This window comes from Camellia sinensis, chromosome 4, assembly GCF_055761805.1.
Source record: "Camellia sinensis isolate YWXY chromosome 4, ASM5576180v1, whole genome shotgun sequence".
Lineage (NCBI taxonomy): Eukaryota > Viridiplantae > Streptophyta > Magnoliopsida > Ericales > Theaceae > Camellia > Camellia sinensis.
The window spans coordinates 151,821,092-151,844,334 of NC_138964.1; the positions used below are offsets into that span (position 1 = coordinate 151,821,092).

General features: G+C 37.6%; 2 protein-coding genes and 1 pseudogene across 3 annotated transcripts; 1 reads left to right on the forward strand and 2 right to left on the reverse strand.

Moving 5' to 3' along the window:
• The first annotated feature begins 436 nt into the window (after positions 1-436).
• On the forward strand, positions 437-3,977 carry LOC114316896 (putative myosin-binding protein 6). Its single transcript, XM_028263593.2, has 3 exons — positions 437-1,473; positions 2,629-3,462; positions 3,553-3,977. Exons 1-3 carry the CDS (start codon positions 723-725, stop codon positions 3,759-3,761), a joined length of 1,794 nt encoding a protein of 597 aa, XP_028119394.2. The 5' UTR covers positions 437-722; the 3' UTR covers positions 3,762-3,977.
• Positions 3,978-8,137: 4,160 nt separating this feature from the next.
• Positions 8,138-21,324, reverse strand: LOC114316907 (serine/threonine-protein phosphatase PP2A catalytic subunit). The gene is made up of 6 exons (XM_028263601.2): positions 20,689-21,324; positions 18,159-18,273; positions 17,335-17,443; positions 17,174-17,251; positions 9,001-9,192; positions 8,138-8,610 (listed from the first exon to the last, which is right to left on the reverse strand). The coding sequence occupies exons 1-6, from the start codon at positions 20,939-20,941 to the stop codon at positions 8,437-8,439; spliced, it is 921 nt and encodes a 306-aa protein (XP_028119402.1). The 5' UTR covers positions 20,942-21,324; the 3' UTR covers positions 8,138-8,436.
• On the reverse strand, positions 15,174-16,647 carry LOC114299076 (shaggy-related protein kinase eta pseudogene; annotated as a pseudogene). Its single transcript, XR_014365421.1, has one exon. The product of XR_014365421.1 is annotated as a shaggy-related protein kinase eta pseudogene (transcript).
• Positions 21,325-23,243: the final 1,919 nt, after the last annotated feature.

The window sequence follows — 23,243 nt, forward strand, 5'->3', positions numbered from 1 at the left end:
TATTTTCGACTAGTTCCACCACCTCTATCACTCTAACCCCTTTCTGCCCTACTCAACAACATTTGTCCGCTCAACCCTTGGCCACTTTGTCATCACAAATCTTCCAATCTTACCGCCAAACCAAATTTAGTGCAAGTGTTACTTGTGCACGAGTACAAATGCAATATGAAAAGTGCAATATTCGTTTTTATTTAGGGATGGATGAGGAATCTTAATTTTGAAACTTTAGATATAGAAGTTAATATTTTGATATGCCTTTAAATAAGACGATTGTGTGAGTTAGTTGGAATGTGGGCGATAGACCGTTAATTCAGGTAATGCCCCCTAAGGACTTGTATCTTTGAACCAAAAGTTCAAATCTTTCCTATGTTTGGCCAAATCAACACCACCACCCAAACCATCAAAGCTTTGAATTGTGCCATTTCTCTCTCTCTCTCTCTCTTTTCCTAATACACACAGATATAGAGAGATAAAGAGGAAGGGAAAGGGAAAGAGAAAGAGAGAGAGGTCACGATCAAGGTCTGGTTTTTCCCACCAAGGTCTTGATCTGTCTCGTCATCACCAAATCCATTTTGATCTCAATCTTTTCCAATTCCAATCAACGCCCACTTTGATTTTCACAATTATATAACCAAGAACCCATCAATATTTTTAGTATTTTGATTTGGGTTTTCATTTTTCTTTTCTTTCTTTTTCGTTTCTTTCCTTGGCTAGATGTTATAATGGCTTCGCGACCATTCAGGCATTTCGTTGAACAAGAATTGGGCAAATTCCCACACTTTGTGATATATGCAATTCTTGAATGGATACTGATAATTTTTCTATTCATTGATGGCTTTCTTGCTTTTATTTCCAATGAATTCGCCAAGGTCTTTGAATTAAAGATTCCCTGTTTGCTCTGCACGAGGATTGACCACATTCTTGTCCACAAAAACTCTAATTCTTGCTACAATGACTCCATTTGTGAGATTCACAAGAGGGATATCTCGTCCCTCGCCTACTGTCACGTGCACCGGAAGCTCTCTGACATCCGAGGAATGTGTGAGGGGTGCCTCCTCTCATTTGCAACCGAGAAAGAATCTGATACAGACACCTACAAGTCCCTAGCTGGGGTTCTACACAAGGATATAGATAATTTTGCTGAGGATGATCAGAGGGTTGGTTTGAAATATCAAGCAGGAAAGAGAGATGATGTGGTGAGAGTTGAGAAGAGTGAATTTCAACCATGTTCTTGTTGTGGAGAGGCCTTGAAGATGAGGCCTTCTTCGAAGACTATGACTCGGAGTTCTTCAATCAATGCAAGGCTTCTTTCACAAGTGCCTGCACCATCTCCACGTGCACCGATGGTGACATGGAAGAACGAGGACTCGCGCAACTTGGAGTTGCCTCATATTCGTTTAATGGCGCTCAAGTTTATGTCGGAAAATGAATCAGAGCTTCCAGAGGATGAGTTTGGCTCTAATCTAGATCAATGTGAGTTATTATGTTGCAAGATATTCTTCTTTTTCTTTAATCTTTACTATCTTCTTCCTGTAATGAACAAGATAATAAACTCTTAATTATTCATCTTTTAGGTTGTATTCAGATCTTGGGTTTTTGGAGTGATTTATGGAGGGAAAAGAAAAGGAGGGGGGAAAGAGAAATGAAGCACTTGTCCCTTTCATTTTCTTGTCTTAAAAGATTCAAAAACCAAACGCAACCTTAATCAAAGAGTATGTTAACCCAGGTTGCCATTTCTAACCCAGAACAAGTTTTGCTCATTGGATTTCATGTATTAACTAGTTAAAATTGTTGAGCAGTTTGTGCAAATAGGTTCAATCCCAATCCATTTTACTAAAGTAGCTGTCAAAATGCAACAGATGACAAGAACAAGTATTATAGGAAAGAATCAGAGCGATACCATCAACAAAATAATGAACTATATGTATAACCTATAGGTAATATTACCGTCACAACATGATTTTTTTTTCTCTCAACAATTAATGAATAATGAGAAATTGTTTTGTTTCCACGCCTATATATTCATTTCAACAGGGAAAAAAATTGGAAAATGTTTTTTGTATTTTCTAAGGTTTGGTGCAATGAAAATTGAAATGCAATGGAAAACATTTTTCGTGGTCAATGGAAAACCAACTTATTTGGGCGCAAAATATTTTCCACTTTTGAAACGTGGAAAATGTGTTTTTTGCTTGTTTCGATAGAAAATATTTTTTGGAAAACTTTATTTATATTTTCTAGCGTTTGGTACGATGAAAAACAAAAGTCAATGGAAAATATTTTCCGTGGTCAACGGAAAACAAACTTATCTAGGTAGAAAACATTTTCTATTTTTGAAAGGCAGAAAATTTTTCAAACTAAAATCTTACCAGTGCAATCACACCACCGCCTCATCACAACCACCACCACAGTACAACCACTAGTGCATTAGATTCAAGGTCGCAACTATGAAAACTTTTTATGGCGAAATATTTGTGGGAAAATGTTTTTAGCCGAAAGAAATGGGGGTCCCAAGTTCTTTTCTTATATTTGTATCTATTGCATTGCTTATGAATACCAGGGCATTGAATAAATTTTTAACTCTGAGTATGTCATTGTTATGCCTTTGATTTTTGTTTTGATATTGTCTAGCTTGTAGAGAAGGCAACAAAAATGAAGATATAATTGAAGAACCTAAGACCCCAAGTTTCATGAGAGGAAACAGATTTTTTGGAATCCCACTTACAGATTCAGCATCAGCCAGTCCTAGGTTTGCTTCAAGGCTTACTAAGAAGCTGCAACTCGAGAAGTCAGAGTTCTTTTCAGAGCCTAATGACATGAACGCCATGAACGAAGCAGAAGGTGACTCAATCTTGCATCGATTGAAGAGACAAGTTCGATTGGATCACAAGTCACTGATAGCATTGTACATGGAATTGGACGAAGAACGAGCTGCTTCTGCTGTTGCAGCAAACAACGCGATGGCCATGATCACGCGGTTGCAAGCAGAGAAAGCTTCCGTTCAAATGGAAGCGTTGCAGTATCAGAGGATGATGGAGGAGCAAGCTGAGTACGATCAAGAAGCACTTCAAGTGCTGAAGGATTCGCTTGTCAAGAGAGAGGACGAGATTAAGGTTTTAGAGGCTGAACTCGAGACCTATAGAGAAAAATATGGTTACATAAATAGAGTGAGTAGTGATGAGTGTGATGTTGATGCTGATGAAGATTACCAAGTGTTCAAATCGCAATCTTTCTCATCTGTGAGCGAGAAGTCTGATCGTGGTGTGGATCATGATGGAGAAAACAAGCATAATCTTACACCATCCAGGCTTTTTCAAGAAGAAAGCGGAGAGAGGAGCCTTGATGAATCATCCCTAGATTTTGAAGGCGAGAGGGATTATCTTTTGGGTATGTTGAAAAACTTGGAGGAGAAAATCAATGAGTCGCCTGGCTCTGACACGGTAAATCATGAAGATGAACATACAGGTACTAACTAGCACTCTTCACATTTTCTTCTTTCTTTCTCTGTTTTGTAAGTTTTTGACCACGGAAATGGATTGTGTTGTGTTGTTTTAGGGAGTGAAAATAAGGCGATCCTTACGAGAGAAGTGTCGCTTATAAGGAAGAGACTGAGAGCAGTCGAAGCAGATAGTGGTTTCTTAAAGCATGCGGCTACGACACTCCATAAGGGCGATGAAGGAACGAAGCTTTTAACAGAGATAGCTCTTCATCTCCGGAAGATTAGACACTCGTTGAAACTGCCCTCGGAGGATATAGATGCATGACTCTCTGTCCTAATTTCTTTGAAGGTACTTGCCATTGTTGTGTTGTGCTTCTCACAATTGTTGTAACTTAATCTAAGAGGCAGATAACAGATGATGTAGTTAGGCATTTTGTGATTTTGTTTACATCACATACAATTTGCATATATAAGGCTAAAAAAAATTGAAATGTCTTAGTAGTATGTGAGAAATCAAATAATCAATACATTTTGATGTTCAGTAATTGCCCTTATCATCTCTCTCGAGTCTAGATTGAGGGCTCAAACACTGATCACTTCACAAAACACATATGCTTGACCTTTCTTGATTGTTTTTTGTTTTTTGTTTTTTGTTTTTTGTTTTTTTTTTGTTTTTGTTTTTTGGGTGACTCACCATCGGCCTTACAATTTAGCTAATGGAGATATTAACTCTTCTAAGAACGTGAGGGCACCCTCACCTTAATAGCTAGTTTTTGGGGTGAGTTCTACCCAAGACCGTGTAACATGGTATCAGAGTCAAAGTACTCAAGGATAGATAGAGTGCGTGTCCCTGGCCTATACGCCGCAGGTGCTGCCGAGTGAGCGCGCTGGGCGTGACGGAGGGTATGAAGCGAAGTCCCACATCGCCTGAGTACTAAAGTAATATTAAGCATATAAGCGTGAGGGCACCCTCACCTTAATAGCTAACTTTTGGGGTGAGTTTTACCCAAGATCGTGAGCTAGCTTTTAGGGTGAGTTCTACCCAAAACCGTGTAACATGGTATCAGGGCCAGAGTACTCAAGGATGGGTAGGGTGCGTGTCCCTGGCCTACACGCTGCAGGTGCTGCCGAGTGAGCACACTGAGCGTGAGGGAGGGTGTGAAGCGAAATCCCACATCGCCTGAGTACTAAAGTAATATTAAGCATATAAGCGTGAGGGCACCCTCACCTTAATAGCTAGCTTTTGGGGTGAGTTCTACCCAAGACCGTGTAACACCAATAACGGGGTAAACCATGTTAAACTATGACCTATCAGTATCCGAATGGAACAGATTTGAACTTCTCCTAGAATAGTCTTTGGTGCGAAATGAAATTCATAGGATACCACGTATCAATCAATGAAGTGGTTTTTCTGCGCACTCTTTTTTACTTCAAAAACCATGCAAAATGCCCTTTTAGGCCCAAAAATAAATAAATAAATGACAGTTTTTTTTAGTAGTTTGTCAAACGTATCAGTGTTTTTACCAAATGTTTGTGTTTTTTCAAAAAAGTTAAAAAAAAAAAAAAAAAATCTTGATAATTTGAAGCATGAATTGATGATTAAAACCCTAGAAGAGATCTTTGCATAATTTTATTTGCTTTTTTACACCTTTTCATTGTCACTTTCAAACCACACTTTCATGTTCAATTACCTAGTGAGCATGCCAAGTAAATCAGAATTCAGTTATCAATGTAATGATCATTTCACAAAATGTGTATGCTAATGCAATTTGGGTGGGCTTAACATGAGCAACTCGAGCCCAACCTGAAATTTTTTTAGGACTTGAGTAAGATATTTTTCAATTCAGTCAATTCAGTATGCTCTTGAATAAACATTCAGAAGTCATAATTAAATCTAGGTGGGTTTTGGTAAAGACATCAAATAATCCAAACAATCCAAAACTCGAATTATATATATACATATATAAAAATATTAAATATATATATATATATATAAATTATTAGTCATTACATGATATTAAAGTAATTTAGATCATTAAATCATAATGAATATATATTATATACATAAGTAATAAAATACAAAATCTTATCTTTTGTATTCTCACTCATAAATTATAAAGATTACCAATTATTTGTTTTGATGTTATTAATATTTTTTATAAAACAATAATGTAAATAGAGTCTAATTTTAACAAATTAATAATTTAGCAAAAAAAAAACTAAAAATTATGTGTAATTCCGGCAATTCGGATTTGAATTGGGTTAGGTTTGGGCAGATAATCTCAGGTTACAATTCGCACTTGGGCGGGCTTGGGAAAGTCTCAATACAACTTAGGTTGGGCTTAAACAAACTCTCAATCCGCCCGAGTTGCACCACCACCATGCTTGACCTTTCTTGATTTTTTTTTTTTTTTTTGCGACTCACCAATCGTTTGACAGAATATTACATTCCATTATATATTTTTCTGTGAACATACCAATTGTAAACCAGCATTCAGTGATTTATGTAATCAAATTTGCTTTTGCAGATTTTTTTTTTTTTTTTTTTTTTTATTAGGATGTATATACATGTTCCCCGTGTTGGAAGAAAGAGCACTGAAGTCCTGGTTTTGAAGATTCATGGAGCTTTCGATTCTCACTTTCCTTGTCCCCTTTGGTAATACTCTTCTATATATTTTTGATGTGTTACATATCGGTTACACACCCTTGGACTAACCATCACCTATTCCTTTGTCAACTTCATGCCTGACCGGCTTTTCTGCAGGCAAAAATGGCATTCAAAGTCTACTGGCTGTTGACATCTCTGGTAAGCTTTGCACGTACAATGGAACCAAATTATTTATCAGTTGCAAGCGCTAAATTGGTTTTATGTGAGGCAATTTGTTGGCCAAAATTGCAGAAGAAAGGAGAGCATGTAAACTTCATGGTTCATGATTGAATTTAAAAAAAAAAAACACGCACACACACAGTTTTATCCTTGTAAGTTTGTACAAACTAAACGATGAGTTTTTTATTTTTACAATTTCACTCTTAAAAATTGTTGTCAATTTCAATGGTTGGTTCATTTTTATTAATTGAAATTCATGGAATAAAAAATATGCAAATCTCATGGTGCTCTCTCTTGCTTTTACCAACTTAATGTTAATAGGAAGTTTGAGCTTAATTAGATAAGATTGCAACTATCTATTATATTATAACCACCCAACATCAACCCCATCATGCACTTGACCACATCGGATGCGACTTGCCTCTCAATTCTGTCTCACTTAGTCCTCATCACCAACAAACATGGCCACTACACTAGCTTGTTGCATCCAGCTAGATTACCTAAACATAATTGTTTATCGAGAGAAAGTCTCAAGAAAGGGAGGCTAATGGAATATTTCGGAAGCTTTTGGAAGACTTGAGAAAATCTGAAAATATGATACATAATTTTATAATGTACATGGAATGATCTAGAATAGGTTTTAAAGCATTTAAGTGAAGATTGGAAGAATGAGAGCAATAGAAGCTTCTATAACCTCCTAGAGAAATGAAAGTGGTAAAGGACTCTAGTATATTATTCTAGAATGAGATAGATATTCGTATAAATATTTTTAGGGGATACTAATCCCCTCTTGTAGGATAAGGAAGCTTTTCTATAACTCCTTTCTAGTATGTTTTGGAATATTTTAGAGAATGCCTAAGATGCCTAAAAATAGGAGCGTAGCTCATTTGCTCCCAAACCATCCAAGAACTCTCTTTGTCTTCTTACTTCTGTTTCTTGCAAACCTGCGAGTCAGGCTAACTTAACATCCTCAAATAAGATTTGTGATTGTTTGAGTGCCGCATGAATAGTTTAGAAATAACAAGACCATGACAAACCGCTTCCTTCTCATTTCCATTCATCTTCACCACTTTCCCCCTTTCACTAGCCAGTACCGCCCACTTCATCCTCTACCCTTCCACCACCACCATTCCTCTCCTACCCCATGTGAAGGATTGGCTTAACAATAAGGTACTTTCTTACCAAAATGGGATACTCGATTCGAGCAAGGATCCTCTAGAGTTTTTTTTCTCCTAAAGTTTCCTAGAGTGGTGTGTTGTATGGTTGAGATTTAATGACAAGTCACATCAATTTTTAGTATTAAATCTCACCCATACAACACACCACTTTAGGAAACTTTAGAAAAAAAAAACTCTAGAGGATCCTTGGTGGCAATCCTTAGTTCACGTTGATTTTTGCCTATACTTTCTATTTCGTTAGATTTTGCCTTAATTTTAATTTTAATATACACTTGTACTTGCCTTAATTTCTATTTCTATATTCTCATTTTTGCCTTTACCTTCTATTTCGTTAGATTTTGCCTTAATTTCTATTTCTACATTCTCCTTGTACCTTAATTTCTATTTCAATATTCTCCTTGTACCAATAAAACTGACGTGTACTAAAATCGTGGATTAAGGTTATGGGCTTTGATCTGTTCTAAAAAAAAAAAAAAAGAAGGTTATGGGCTTTGATGAATCTATCTTCCACAATATCTATAGGTTATCTACCAAATATTTAGTTTTTTTATCATACTTTTATAAAATTTTAACCTCAATCTGAAATTAATATGTTCATATAACATTTGTCTATCCAAACAAAATTCAAGCATTCAACATGCAAAAGACAAACTACACAATTTTACTAAAATGGAAAATGCCATAAACAACAGCTTCTACTACAAGAAGGCAACTTCTTTGCAAAAATTAAAATGTAAAAACAACTGTTTTTTTTGTTTTTGTTTCACCTGAGAATGAAAAAAGATAGCTAGGGCTCTTCACTTTCAGAATACAATTCAAAAAGAACGAAAAATCACATGAATGCAACATGACAACTTCAAAAAAAAGAATGGTACAAACAATGATTTCCTCTTCTTTTTTTTTTTTTTTTTTTTTACCAACCAAAAAAAAAATCTACACTACAAAAACACAACAGGAAATAAGAAATGCTGCCGCTGGTTGGTATGCTCTGGAGATTATAAAAAATAGTCGGGAGTTCTGCGTGTGGTGTCAGGTTCGGTCTGACGAGGTGCTGGGTCAAATTGTAGGAAACTATGATCCATATTCTCCCCAATCTCAAGTATTGCAGCCATATTTCCACAACGATAGCAGTAATTTGGTGCACTAAACACTGTAACAACATTATTGTCCTACAACAGAGATGACGTAAAAAGTTAAGAAACAAAACCGTTGGAATATCAACGCTCTGTTTGTTTTAGCAAAAACATTTTTCCATGTTTCGTTCCAACCTTGAAACTAATGTACTAGTTGTATTCGTGGTGGCGGTTGGGAGGTGATAGAGTGGTGGATGATGGTGCTGGTGGCGGGGTGGTAAAGGTAGTGGTGGTTGTTGGGGGTATTGGTAAGACTTGGTTCCGGAAAACATTTTCCACCTTTTAATAGTGTAAAATATTTTCTACTCAAATAAGCTTATTCATTGCTTTTGCTCTGTTGTATCAAACACTAGAAAATATTTTCTGCTAAAACAAACGGAGCATAATATCAAAATTGATTTCACATTTTATTTGGAATTTACAAACCTGACACCAATTGTAACCTTCCATCACAAGCTGGTGAGCTCTAGAAATAAGAGTGAGCCCATTAGTGTGGTTGAATTGGGCAGCTATATCCTGTCCAAAGGTGTATCCAGCTCCCCGAGGAGAAATTCCCCAACCGCACCGATCGTCTGGATCGGACCACAAGAGATCGCACATTGGCCCTTCATGAGGAACCTGCACCCGGCATACAAAGGAAGAGCATTAGAAATTAACCAAGACGGAAAAAGTAGGAATTTATAAGTCTGCTTCAAATGTAAATCAAATAAAAAGACAAGTTGCTTCAGATAATTCAGTTTTTCCTTTCTTGTGGGGATCAAAAGAGGGAATTAGTTAAAAATTGAGCCTAACATAAGGACTTGGAGCGTTATCACTGTCTTAGGATTCACGATCGTATCTTACAATTTGATATTTTTAAAAACAATTACAAATCGATACGTATCTTATGTTAAATGTATCTTATTGTTCAGAAGAAGTTAAATGTATATTACACAATACATGTACAGTAGGTGAAATAAACAATACATCTATTGTACCTTAAATATGATACGCGATACATTTGATATATGAATACTTAAATTTCTTTAACAATTTTGAAAAAAATAATTGAACTTATTTTATGGAAATTAATATTGTTTAGAAATAATGTTTGTTGAGATGAGAAGGGTACTTTTCTTTTATTTTTGCCTACTCTTTTGACAAATATCTACGTGTTTGGTATCAGTATCTTGTGCTGTAGATTTATACCTACTTATACCAGTTAAAGCTTGAAATTTTCTTTAAAAAGTAATAAATTAAATATTAAAACATAAATAGTGAATGAAGACAATATGAAAAATATACTACACAATTACAAATAAAGAGAAAAATTTTGAGGGAAAATTTTATTTGAAAATATAATAATGCACTGCAATGCTATATCCTCTGTTATAAATATTTTAACTCCGCTCTGCATTTTATACGCATTAAGTATTGATGAATACATATTTGTAATAATTTATGTATTATTGATTGATATAATGTTATTGATCTATATTACAATTGTAAAATTTAATGTATAAAGAGAAATAGAGAGAGAATAAATTGTATGTATTATTGATTGATTTATATTGATATCTATTACAATGATTCATGGTTCCTATATATAGAAGAGGGTGAGTGTGTAGTAGGTAAGGAGTAGGTGAAGTGGAGGTGGTAGTGGTGTAGTGGGTTAGGCTTAGTGGAGTAGGTTTAAGTGGGTGAAGTAGGTGGAGAGTGGGTGAAGTAGTGGGTTAGGTTTAGTGGAGTAGGTTTAAGTGGGTGAAGTAGGTGGAGAGTAGGTGGATTTTAACAGCCCCCCGCAAACTCAAGGGGGATAGGAACTAACCAACTTGAGTTTGGAGAGAGTAACAAAACAAGAAAATACATAAAAATAAAAGAGGAGAAGAGACACTGTATGGTCGTGTCAGACCATTGGTGAAGACACTGGATGGTGGTGTCATAACGTTGTAGAGGACACTGTATGGGGGTGTCATAACCATGTAGAGGACACTGTATGGTGGTGTCATAACGGTGTAGAAGACACTGGATGATTGTGTCAGACCAATATAGAAGACAGTTTATGGGGTTATGTCGGACCGTTGTAGCAGACAATGTTGTGACAGTTGTTGTGACAGTTTACAGAGTCTTGCTGGACCCTTGTAGAAACTAATCGGAATCAAATGTCGGGACAGTTTACAGAGTCTTGTCGGACCCATAAAGGAGCTAACCGGAATCAATGTCGGGACAGTTTACAGAGTCTTGTCGGACCCATAAAGGAGCTAACCGGAATCAATGTCGAGACAGTTTACAGAGTCTTGTCGGACCCATGAAGGAGCTAACCGGAATCAATGTCGGGACAGTTTACAGAGTCTTGTCGGACCCCTAAAAAGTCGCACCCTCAAAAGGTGTGCCCAATCTTTCAAAAGGCGTGCCATCAAAAGGCGTGCCCAATCCATAAAAAGACGTGCCATCAAAAGTTGCGCCCTCAAAAGGCGCGCCCACTTCATCAAAAGTCGTGCCCGACAGAAAGCGTCGAGCCATCAAAAGGTGAGCCGGAGACGCGGCGAGGCACGTGAGCGACAGAGTGGCGTGTCGGCCGCGTCGTCAGTGTCAATATAAACCAATGCGGAGGCTGTGCTTGAGGCAGAAGCGAAGACAAAAAAACCTGGGAAAAAACTTCTGAAAAACTCTTCATTTTCTGAGAGAGATATTCGTTTTTCTGAGAGATTGCCTCTAAGAGCTGCAAATCTTGAAACACTCCCCTTCCGAACATTATCAGTCTGAAATTGCTATTTCGCTGAAACACTCAGCAACCCAAAAAACATGGCCTCTTCTTCCCGTTCAGCTACCCAGAATATGGCCTCTTCATCCCGTGGTCTACTCACTCTCTTTCCCGACCTCAACGAGTCAACAAGAGAGATAACTGGTGCGGAGGCCCGTGAACCTCAACCAAACACGGGTTTTGCTCCGTTGAACTTTCCGATGCGGTCGGTGGAGCAAAGAATGGCAGTGCAGTCGGATGTGGAGGCCAATCAGTATACATTGAAGTCATGTGTGGAAACCATGACTGCGGTTACAAATTTGTCGAACCGGCTGCAGAGTAGGACAAATGAGGTGCAGCAGTTAAACGCCCAACTGGCTCTGCTCCAACGCATGTATAAGGATGCGCGAGCAGAGTTAAGTGTGCTAAAGGCGGAAAATAAGGAGCTGAAGCGGAAGGCCACCGTGATGTTCCGATTTGGAGGTTCACCGTATGCTGTAGTGGAGGAGCAGGGAGGAGGCAACTTGCTTGGTGGTCTAGGAAGCACAGAGGCAACACCGGCAAGGACCACCCAGGACGGAGGCAAGAAGAAAAGACCGGCGGCTGAGTAGAGAAGAAAAATCCCACTGTGGGTGTGGTAGTTTTGTTTTTGTTTGTGTGGGTTTTTTTTTTTTTTTTTTTTTTTTATGTAAAAGTGTGATCGGGGTTGATCCCCTGATATGAATAAAATGACAAGGTTGTGGAATGTTGTTGGTGTTATTTTGTGGTGTTGTTTTGTTTAATAAGAAAAATAAAATAAAAGAAAATAATGGATAAAGAAAATAGAGAAAAATATTTGTGGATGGGTGATAAGAAAAACAGCAGATTTTTTTTTTTTTTTTTTTTTTTGGTGGAATATAAAATAAATAATAATAAGAGAATGGAAAACGGGTGATGCTTACTAACAAGGGATAGGGAAAATATATTATAATAAAATATATATATATATATATATTAAAATAAAAGAAAAGGGTGAAAGAACGTGGATGAAATAAATTAAGAGAAAGGAGAGATATGATTAAAGTGGGTTTGAAAGTGGGAAAAGATGAGAGAGAGGGATGTCCAAGAAGCTTGTGCTTTTGATAGTTACACATTACCCAAGCTGTATGTGAAGATGCATGTTACTGTCTTACACTTCTGCAGGCTTGGTATTCTTTGTGGGGCACTTGCAACACGTGACATTGAAAATTGTATTCGAAAATGATGACATCTCCAACATGAAACGTCTTGGAAGCAGCCCAGGCCTTGTAATCAATATTCCCAATGATGGTTCAACCAGCGGAGTCCCCAACCTTGTACACTGCTGCCATTGAAACCTTCAAGCCAGCAAACATGGCTACCAACAACAGAGCCACAGCTCTACACCCCACACCCAAATCCATGGCTAAGAGAGAGAGAGCAAATCGGGAAAAAAACAGCAGTGACGAGCAGAAAAGCAGCGCCAGAAACGCCAACGACGACGACGAGTAAGAGTACAACCACGGATATGTGAGAGGCGAGGTGAACGGCGATAGAGGCTAGACGATGATGCGGGTGCCGCCGCCGACATAGCGGAGGAGGGGTGTAAGAAAATGTTGAAGAAGCCAAGGTATGTGTAGAAAATAAGCGGAATAGGTTGAGGTCCGGCGGGCGGCCAAGGCGAGGTTGCCGCCCGCCGGTGAAGCGAGAAATACTAAGGTCTTAACCTTGCTCTGATACCATGTAAAATTTAATGTATAAAGAGAAATAGAGAGAGAATAAATTGTATGTATTATTGATTGATTTATATTGATATCTATTACAATGATTCATGATTCCTATATATAGAAGAGGGTGAGTGTGTAGTAGGTAAGGAGTAGGTGAAGTGGAGGTGGTAGTGGTGTAGTGGGTTAGGCTTAGTGGAGTAGGTTTAAGTGGGTGAAGTAGGTGGAGAGTGGGTGAAGTAGTGGGTTAGGTTTAGTGGAGTAGGTTTAAGTGGGTGAAGTAGGTGGAGAGTAGGTGGATTTTAACAACAATTACAAGGATTCCTATTATATAGGAGTGTGTTTGGGAGTAGGTGGAGAGTAGGTGAAGTGTGGTAGGTGGTAGTGGTAGGTGGAGAGTAGGTGAAGTGTGGTAGGTGGAGAGTAGGTGAAGTGTGGTAGGTGATAGTGGGTGAAGTGTGGTAGGTGGTAGTGGTAGGTGGAGAGAAATTTTAACAGCCCCCCGCAAACTCAAGGGGGATAGGAACTAACCAACTTGAGTTTGGAGAGAGTAACAAAACAAGAAAATACATAAAAATAAAAGAGGATAGGAGACACTGTATGGTCGTGTCAGACCGTTGGTGGAGACACTGGATGGTGGTGTCATAACGTTGTAGAGGACACTGTATGGGGGTGTTATAACGTGGTAGAGGACACTGTATGGTGGTGTCAGACCGATGTAGAAGACAGTTGATGGGGTCATGTCGGACCGTTGTAGAAGACAGTTTACGGGGTCATGTCGGACCGTTGTAGAAGACAATGTTGTGACAGTTGTGGTGACAGTTTACGGAGTCTTGCTGGACCCTTGTAGAAACTAACCGGAATCAATGTCGGGACAGTTTACAGAGTCTTGTCGGACCCTTGTAGAAACAAACCGGAATCAATGTCGGGACAGTTTACAGAGTCTTGTCGGACCCATAAAGGAGCTAACCGAAATTAATGTCGGGACAGTTTACAGAGTCTTGTCGGACCCATAAAGGAGCTAACCGGAATCAATGTCGGGACAGTTTACAGAGTCTTGTCGGACCCTTAAAGAGTCGCACCCTCAAAAGGTGTGCCCAATCTATCAAAAGCCGTGCCATCAAAAGGCGTGCCCAATCCATAAAAAGGCGTGCCATCAAAAGACGTGCCATCAAAAGGCGCGCCAGACACGCGGTGATGCACGTGATCGACAGTGCGCGTGTCGGCCTCGTCGTCATGTTCTCTATAAATCAATGCGGAGGCTGAGGCAGAAAACCTGCTAAAATCTTCTGAAAAACGCTTAACCTTGCCTGAGAGAGAAACTCTGTAATACTCTGTAACCAACCCGTCTCTGAAACACTCAGCAACATGGCCTCTTCTTCCCGTCCAGCTACCCAAAACATGGCCTCCTCTTCCCGTGGTCTGCTCACGCTCTTTCCAGAACTGAACGAGCCCACAAGAGAAGTAACTGGTGCGGTGGCCAGTGAACCTCAACCAAACACCTCTGTGTTTGCTCCGTTGAACTTTCCGATGCGGTCGGTGGAGCAAAAAATGGCGGTGCAAACTGATATTGAGGCCAATCAGTATACTCTGAAGTCATGTGTGGAAACCATGACTGCGGTCACAAACTTGTCGCACCGGCTGCAAAGCAGGACAAATGAGGTGCAGCAACTAAACGCCCAACTGGCTCTGCTCCAACGCATGTATAAGGATGCGCGAGCAGAGATAAGTGTGCTAAAGGCGGAAAACAAGGAGCTGAAGCGGAAGGCCAGTTTTATGTTCCGATTTGGAGGGCCGCCATATGCTGCAGTGGAGGAGCAGGGAGTAGTGATCATGCCCAGTGGAGTGGGAAACACGGAGGCAACACCGGCAAGGGCCGCCCAAGACGGAGGCAAGAAGAAAAGACCGGCGACAGAATAGAGAAGAAAAATCCCACCTGTAAATGTGGGTGTTTGTTTGTATTTTATTTTATTTTATTTTATTTTATTTTATTTTTTGTTTTATGTTTGTTTTTTGGGTTTTTGTATGTGGAAACATGGTGATCGGGTTGAGACCCGACATGAATAAAATGAGTTGGTGTGCAAATTTGTAAATTGTTTGCAATGGTGTTTGGTTTGGTTTTTTTTTTTTTTTTTTTTTTTAAATAAGAATAATAATAATAATAATAATAATAATAAAAAGAAATTTGATTAAAAAAAAAATAAAGAAGTGGGGATGGGTTCAAAAGTGGACACTATCAGTGGGAAACATGAGTGTATGGGTTATTTGATATAATAATAATAATAATAATAATAATAATAATAAAATAAAAAGGTAGACCACTGAGAGAGAATGAGTGGAGTATGGTAAGGCTGGGTGTAAAGTGAGAGAAGAAGCTCCAGACAACTCCTGCTTAAAGTTGAAAAGAGGGGGTAATGGGCGACCATTCGGTAGACGAGCACTGGGTTCTCGAAGCTCATCAAAGAATGGATGTGCGCATGCCTCTAGTGCAGTACAGCAAAGACTCGGGGAATATTGCAGTAGCCGTGAGGCAAGATCAATTGCTTCAGGAGGCATCCGGTGGTGGAAAACCTTGTGCCAAGGATGCGCCTTTATTTGTGGAAACCTAAAATCAGTATAATTCGGATTCATACAACGAACTTCTTCCCGAGTTGGTGTACCAAGAACCTTGATAATCTCCACAAGCTGGTCCACTGCACTTTCTCCAGGGAACAATGGCTGGCCTAAAAGAAGCTCAGCAAGAACACAACCAGCTGACCAAATATCAATTGAGGTTGTATATTCTGTGGCACCAAATATGAGTTCTGGAGCGCGATAGAAACGTGAGCATATGTATGATATGTTTGCTTCACCCTTCACTAGCATTTTTGCACTTCCAAAATCACAAATCTTGACCTGGTGAGAAAGAGGATCAACCAGAACATTCTGAGGCTTCAAATCCCTGTGGCAAACTCCAGGAACAGTGTGCATATATGCAAGCCCCCTGAAAATTTGGTAAGTGTACAGTTTCACATAGATGAGAGGCATTGTCTGGTTCATATTGCTGTAATGCTTCAAAACCCGATACATGGTCTCGGGGACAAACTCCATGACTAAGTTGAGAAAAAGCTCATTTTTACTCGTAGTGGAAAAGAAACAATGCTTCAGAGAAACCACATTCGGATGATCCATTGTGCGCATTAATTGCAGTTCACGGTTCTTGTATCTTCTGTCTTGCAATACCTTATTAATCGCCACTGTCTCTCCAGTTTCCAAGCATTTTGCCTGAAAAACAATCCCAAATGACCCCGTCCCAACAACACGCTCGGCCATATAGCTGATGGTCTGTTTGGGTTCTCCATTTTTGCCACCAATAGTAGTGGAAATTATGTGACCAGTGACTGCATCATTTGCATCAACAACTGGGGCAGAGATCTCCTTATCGTCAGCCATGAATCATCCGGCGAACGATAATGGAGGAGGAGGAGGAGATGCAGAGTGATCAAGGTATGTGTAGAAAATTCAAGCGGAATAGGTTGAGGTCCGGCGGGCGGTCAAGGCGAGGTTGCCGCCCGCCGGTGAAGCGAAAAATATTAATTTCTTAACCTTGCTCTGATACCATGTAATAATTTATGTATTATTGATTGATATAATGTTATTGATCTATATTACAATTACAAGGATTCCTATTATATAGGAGTGTGTTTGGGAGTAGGTGGAGAGTAGGTGAAGTGTGGTAGGTGGTAGTGGTAGGTGGAGAGTAGGTGAAGTGTGGTAGGTGATAGTGGGTGAAGTGTGGTAGGTGGTAGTGGTAGGTGGAGAGAAATTTTAACAATATTTTTAATTCAATAAATCTTACTTTTGCAATTTTAATGATTTTATATTGTTTAGTGTTTTGTTCTCACAAGATACTTGTTTTCTATAATTATATTTATTTTTCTATCTATTTTTAAAGATGTTAAAAAAATTGCGATACACAATATGATACGCAATTCAAAAAAAATACATGATACGTATTCCAGTTTGACAACTATGATTATAGCATCTTGGACCAATTCTGGCACTTTTGATAAGATGTTAAAGCGAAAGAATTACCAAGCAAAAGCACGCGCACACAGACACTCGTACAATTCAGAAATTAATAGATATACATGAAGAGGAACAATGGTGTGTGTACCTCCTGTATACGATCCAGGGCACGAATATTATCTAATGTATCTAAAGATGGGGAAAGACCACCATGCAAGCAGAAAATCTACAGGTGAGAACAATGATTGTCAGATAATATCATATAATCATGGCCATAATCAAAGTTGAGGCAATGTTACAAATTCCAACCTGACTCTCAATAAGGGCAGTCAGTGGAAGATAATCAAAAAGGTCAGTGAAATATTTCCACACATTTGCATTTCCATATTTTCTCAAGCATTCATCATAAAAACCATACCTGAAAAGAGAAACCACTATCATTGGTCAAAACAAGATACTAACATTATACAACAATCCATTCCTTCAAAACACTCAACAGCGTGATTTGCATTGCTTGAGGCTAACTATTTTGCATTTAGTCATTTTTTTAACATAATATGTGAGGTCAGAATTACCAAATGAGAATGAAATGAAGATATACAAAGCTTGATTGTATATTATCAACATATTTTCTTGCTCCTCACAGAACAGCTTTGAGTAACAACATTATTTAGGGGAGAAAGGCAAAAAGCAAATAACATGTCCTTGCTACTAAACAGTGAATCATGTTCAATGGCATAAGCATCTCTCTAATAAGAATCCAATTAAAACAAATTTCTTATTTATCTCTCACTTTAGTGAAGAAAACCCTCCCGCCCTCCTTCACATACACAACACAAGTTCATTGGCCCATATATCACCGTTTTAAAAGAATAATATATAAATGCCAATATATCACAATACTTTCTCACCACTTTTAAAATTACAAAGAATTCAAAGGATTAAAAAGACCAGAAATGAGGCAAATTATCCTTGAAGGTTGTTCAACTGCCTAAAAAGTCATTTTTTACAAGACAATAAACCAGCCACAGGCACTTGTTACTAATAAACAAAAGAAGAAATCAATCTTAACTAGCAATATACTTAATATTGCCGTTTAGTATTGTCAGACTTGAGAAGTATGGAGGTCTTACACTTGAGTTATCTGCCTACTTTCATGATTGCCTCTAAGAATTGTAATTCTATCTCTATAACGAACTTTCAAGGCCACTAGAAGTGTAACGGTCTCCACGGAGTAGTATCCTCGATCTGTATCAATAAAAAATGTGGTTAAAAATGCATGCATTTTAAATTTAAAAGTTCAACAATAATACAAGTCTTACAAGATATATACGACTTGCAGTAATAATTGAATAGGATAGAGAGGATAATCAATTTGGACTACATCTATTTGGAAAAGAAAGTCATATGCTCAAAAAAGCTAAGTAAAAGAATAAAAATGAGAATATCCAGAATTTACTTTAAAAATTAAGGCCAAGCAACAAGTTGTGCAATAGAAAACCCTCTTAGAACTAGAAAGACAAAAGATAATGAAAAAAAACCCTATCAAAAACAAAATGAGTCCCATGATACGAGGTTGGGTTCAGCTACTAAGAGCCATTTACCAAATAAATAGTAAGTATATCCGTAGGAGCTTGTACTCTGTTCCAGCTTCCAACTATTGATATCTATCACCTAACCAACACATCAAATAAACTATAGGCATTTTTCATAACTAATTGTAGCAAACTGTCTTAAAATTGCTTATTGGTGGAATCCAAACTTATGTCCAGTGTTACCAAAAAGTGTTATACCCTAGCGAACTATGTTTTGGAATGCATGTTCCAAAACATGGTACATTTTAGTTCCGAAACGGTAAATTTAGTGATCCAAAATGATCCCCAAAAGTTTGTTTCAATATTTTTCCTTTTATCAAATATAATAAACTAAAATCTAAAATGAGTGAAGTTTCGACATCACAAAATGTCAAAAATGGGTCACAATGCTCATACAAATGTGTTACTTCACAATTAATTAGGAAAAAGATCCTACATTTCATTGGATGCAAGGAAGCACGGGTGCGGGTACGAGTACGGTACGGGTAAACCGATTCGGCAAAACTCAAAAAAAAGTACGATACGGGTACGGCTGCGGTACGCCGATTTTTATTTTTTATTTTTTAATATAATTATGGTTAAAGGATTCAACCTACAAATTAAAATTAAATATCAAAATTAAAAAGAGAACTACTCATTTTTCAATAATTTAAAACCATTAAGCGTTAAAAATAATATTTTTGAAATCTCTCACTTTGACATGTTATGCACTGTGAATTTGTGATCATAATTTATTTTTAAAATCTTTCTTTTTGCTCATCAATTTATTATTTTTATAGGGTGAGACCAAAGAAATAACAAGAAATCAAAGAAAGATTTAAAGTTAACTGCCAACAGTAAAGGAAAAAAAATTCTCAATTGGGGCAGGTTGTCAATTGCAATTTGCATAATACATAAAATTGCATCATTTCCAATCACTATTAATCAATTAATACAGTATCAATTTTTAATATTTTGTGCATAAGTTTTAAAAGTTTGTTATGATTAAAGATTTTATAAAGAAATTCTAGGAGGATCTGAAGCAAAAGTATAATACATAGTCATACACAGAACTACCCTTTATAGGCCTTGTTATTTTTTTTTTTGTTCAAATTACTTTTTAAAAACATCAAAATCATTTGCTGATATGCTTATACAATTCATACAGACAGAAAGGACAGCAGAAAAAATCAAAATTGCTGATCTGCACGGGCACAAAAAAAAATAAAAATAAAATAATAATAATAATTGTTGTTTTACAAGGGCACAAAAAAAATAAAATAAAAATGGCTCTGGCATACCCGAAACGTACCAACAGCGTACCCATGGCGTACCCACGCCGTACGCGAATGAACCAAACGTACCGAACCCTCTTTGCCGTACCCGGTACGCGTACCGCCGTACTAGTACGCGTACCCACACCCGGTACTCGTACGGCACTATTTTTGGAGTACCCGTACTTCATAGATTGGATGTCTAATTGTTAAAAAATGTTACTCTAGACTAGAAGTACTTTAATTTCTTATAATGTAAACTATACAAATCTACCTCTATCGCACCACAATTAGAGCATGTGATATATCGCATTCCCAAACGATCCACAGTCCAGTAGCCTAGCTTATGTGTAATTCTGAGAGGATTGCCAAGAGACTATAGGCAGCCAAGCCAGCACACTCATTTCTACAAAGACCATATCAGACTCAAACCATTGACTCGAACCCATATCAAATTTAAACTTACAAATCACTCAAAAACCTCACCATTCACTGACTTGAACTTATATCAAATTGAGTTTTACCCAAATCAAGGGAGACACAAATGTTTCCTAACACTTTTCAAGACCATTTTGTAGCTTTCAAACTTACAACTCTGCCATTACTGAAACTTGTACTTAAATTTGAGTAGGACCACTCACATTATACTCAATTCTTCACCTAAACCCTTGACACCTAAAATTTAATGAATGCATGTAATCCAGTCACTGTCACTAAGCTAACATGCTAATAGATCATTCAATCTCTTTCGCAACATTAATCGCAAACAATACGTACGAATCAAACATTAAAGTCGCACTATGTCAACTACTAACCTACATAATCTCCCATGAAAAGGTAATTGGTGTCCGGAGAACTGCCACCAATGCGAAAGAGCTCGAGAAGATCATGGAACTGGCCATGAATATCGCCGCACACAGTTACCGGACACTTCACCGGCTGAACGTTCCATTCCTCCGCCAGGATCGCTCGAGCTTGATCACAGAGCTTCTTCACCTCCGCCTCCGGCAGTGGCTTGCACTCCATCAAGTGCTCGATCTGCCGGTCCAGATCCGATTGAGAGGCCATTGTTGTTCCGAGTATCAATCTGTGAGACCAAGTACTGTGTCGCCGGATATGGAGGAAGATTCGCCGGAATATTCGTCTAGGGTTCGAACATAGTCGCCGGGAAATTGAAGGAGGAGCAGGAGGGGACAGTCGTCGAGCTCCGCCGTAGACGGTGGAGAGGTTGGATTTTGCCGGACGGTGATTTAGGGTTTCGGAGAGCGAGAGAGTGATTTCAGTCCTCAGTATCTTGACCCATTTCGTCGACCAAAAAGAATAGTTGTCTTGTTTTTCTTGCTTTAGAGCCCTTCTATTCTTTCATAATTCTTTTGTTCCCCTTGTCACTCTAGGTTGTTTGGAATATGTTATATAAATACACTTTTTGAATTTTTAGTTAAAAAAGTAGAAAAAAATGATGCATGTTTGAAATAATTTTTTAATTTTTTATAAAAAAAATGTGTAATAAAATATTATAACAAATATCAAAATTACCATTCTACCATTCCTAACACATGCAGCAGCACTGTTTACATTTCGTGTATTTCAATTTTTTTTTTTAATGAAAATTCGTGACTTATATTGTGCCATGTCATTGCATTTGGGGAAATGTTGATGCAAAGTAATCTGCAGTACTGAGCTACACTATTGGGCTGTTGAATTCAAAAATTTTGCCTTTTAAGCTTTCCTCACACGCTTCTCCCAAATAATAGGGATTTTTTTTAAATTTTTAGTAATTTGTTGACACTATGGTAGATTATGCAAACAATATCATCCAATTTTTTACTTAAAAACAAAAACAAAAACAATAAAAAAAAAATTGTAACAAAAGCATAAAATCATAAATAGAAAAACAAGTCTTAGACAAATACTACTTAAATATCTACAGATAATTAGTTTTAAATTTATATTTTACATCAATGTTAAGAGTATTTTTTTGGAAAATTACCAAGAGATTAGAAAAAATTTTAGAAAAATATGAGGATTTTTTAAAAAAAACTACAATGAGAAGTTGAAAAAGAATGGGGTACAAAATCATGTTGTTTTACATTTTTGGTCTCTAATTTTTAATTTTTTCCCATTTGTTGTCACATTTTACCATTGTGATTCCTTGCCAACCATTGCTACCACTACTTTTCCTAGCCATCCTAATTATTTTTTGTTATTATTACATAATCATCACTTTTTCCCACCCATCCATAGTACTTATTTGCCATTTCACAACACCCGTCAACTTTTCTTATACCTTTCATTTCCCTAACGCTGTTTAGGGATTGTCGCAGTTCGATTTTAGACAGTTTGTAGATTGATTTGGACCCGTCCGCATATTGCGATTTGAGAAAAATTCAACCCGCAATCGCTCGCAGTGCGAGTTGTGATTTATGCAGGTAGGGTTCGCGGATATGCAGACAGTTTGCGGATTAGACTTTTTCTTTTAGACAATAAGCATGGTTCAAAAATAATATATATAAAAAAAAGAAGGAATAAACAATAAGCAACTAAATTCATCCAAGTTATCAGAGCCACACATAGCAACTATGCCTCCGTTTGGAAAGTGGGTTGACTTTTTGGCTTTTTGACTTTTTTGGCTATTTTAGCCTAGGTTTAAAAGCTTGGTTTGGGAAGGGCCTTTTGACTTTTTGGCTTTTTTGAGTTTTTTTGTGAGAGAAGAATGTAATGATTATAGGTTGGATGTGATGTTTTGTTTGTTATGGCTAAAATAGCCTATTTTGTTTTTTGTGGCTAAAATAGCCAAAAAAGCCCAAACCATGGCTTCCCAAACGAAGCCATATATATTCAATTTGTTATGAATCTTCAATTTGTTTATATTTTTAACTGTATATATTTTAGTATACACACAACAACTGTTGTCAAACTTTAATAAAAGTAATTCCAAAATGATAGTAATTATTTATTAACTTTTACATTCATCCAAAATGTAATAATGTATATCCTAATCAACGGTCCAGGTAAAAAAATAAAAAAAAAACTTAAGTGCAGGCGAGTTCTTGTGGGTGTGGATAAAACCTGCAACTCACAATCATGTTATATTCTAAATCGCATTCGCTCGTATTATGTATGCGAAACTGTCCATTTGCATGCGATTTGGTTCAAGTTGGGCGGTTTGAATAACTCTATATTCAGCCTAACGCTGTTAGTTTCTATCACTCAACATTGTGACCTCTTTTCCATTCAAAAACCCATTTATTATCTCAAGTTCGATCACCCCTCTTCTTTCTTTCTTTCTTTCTTTTTTTTTTCCATTATATTTCCAACATGACCACCACCTCATTTTTTTTAGAGTGCTGCTATTAGTACCTACCAAAAT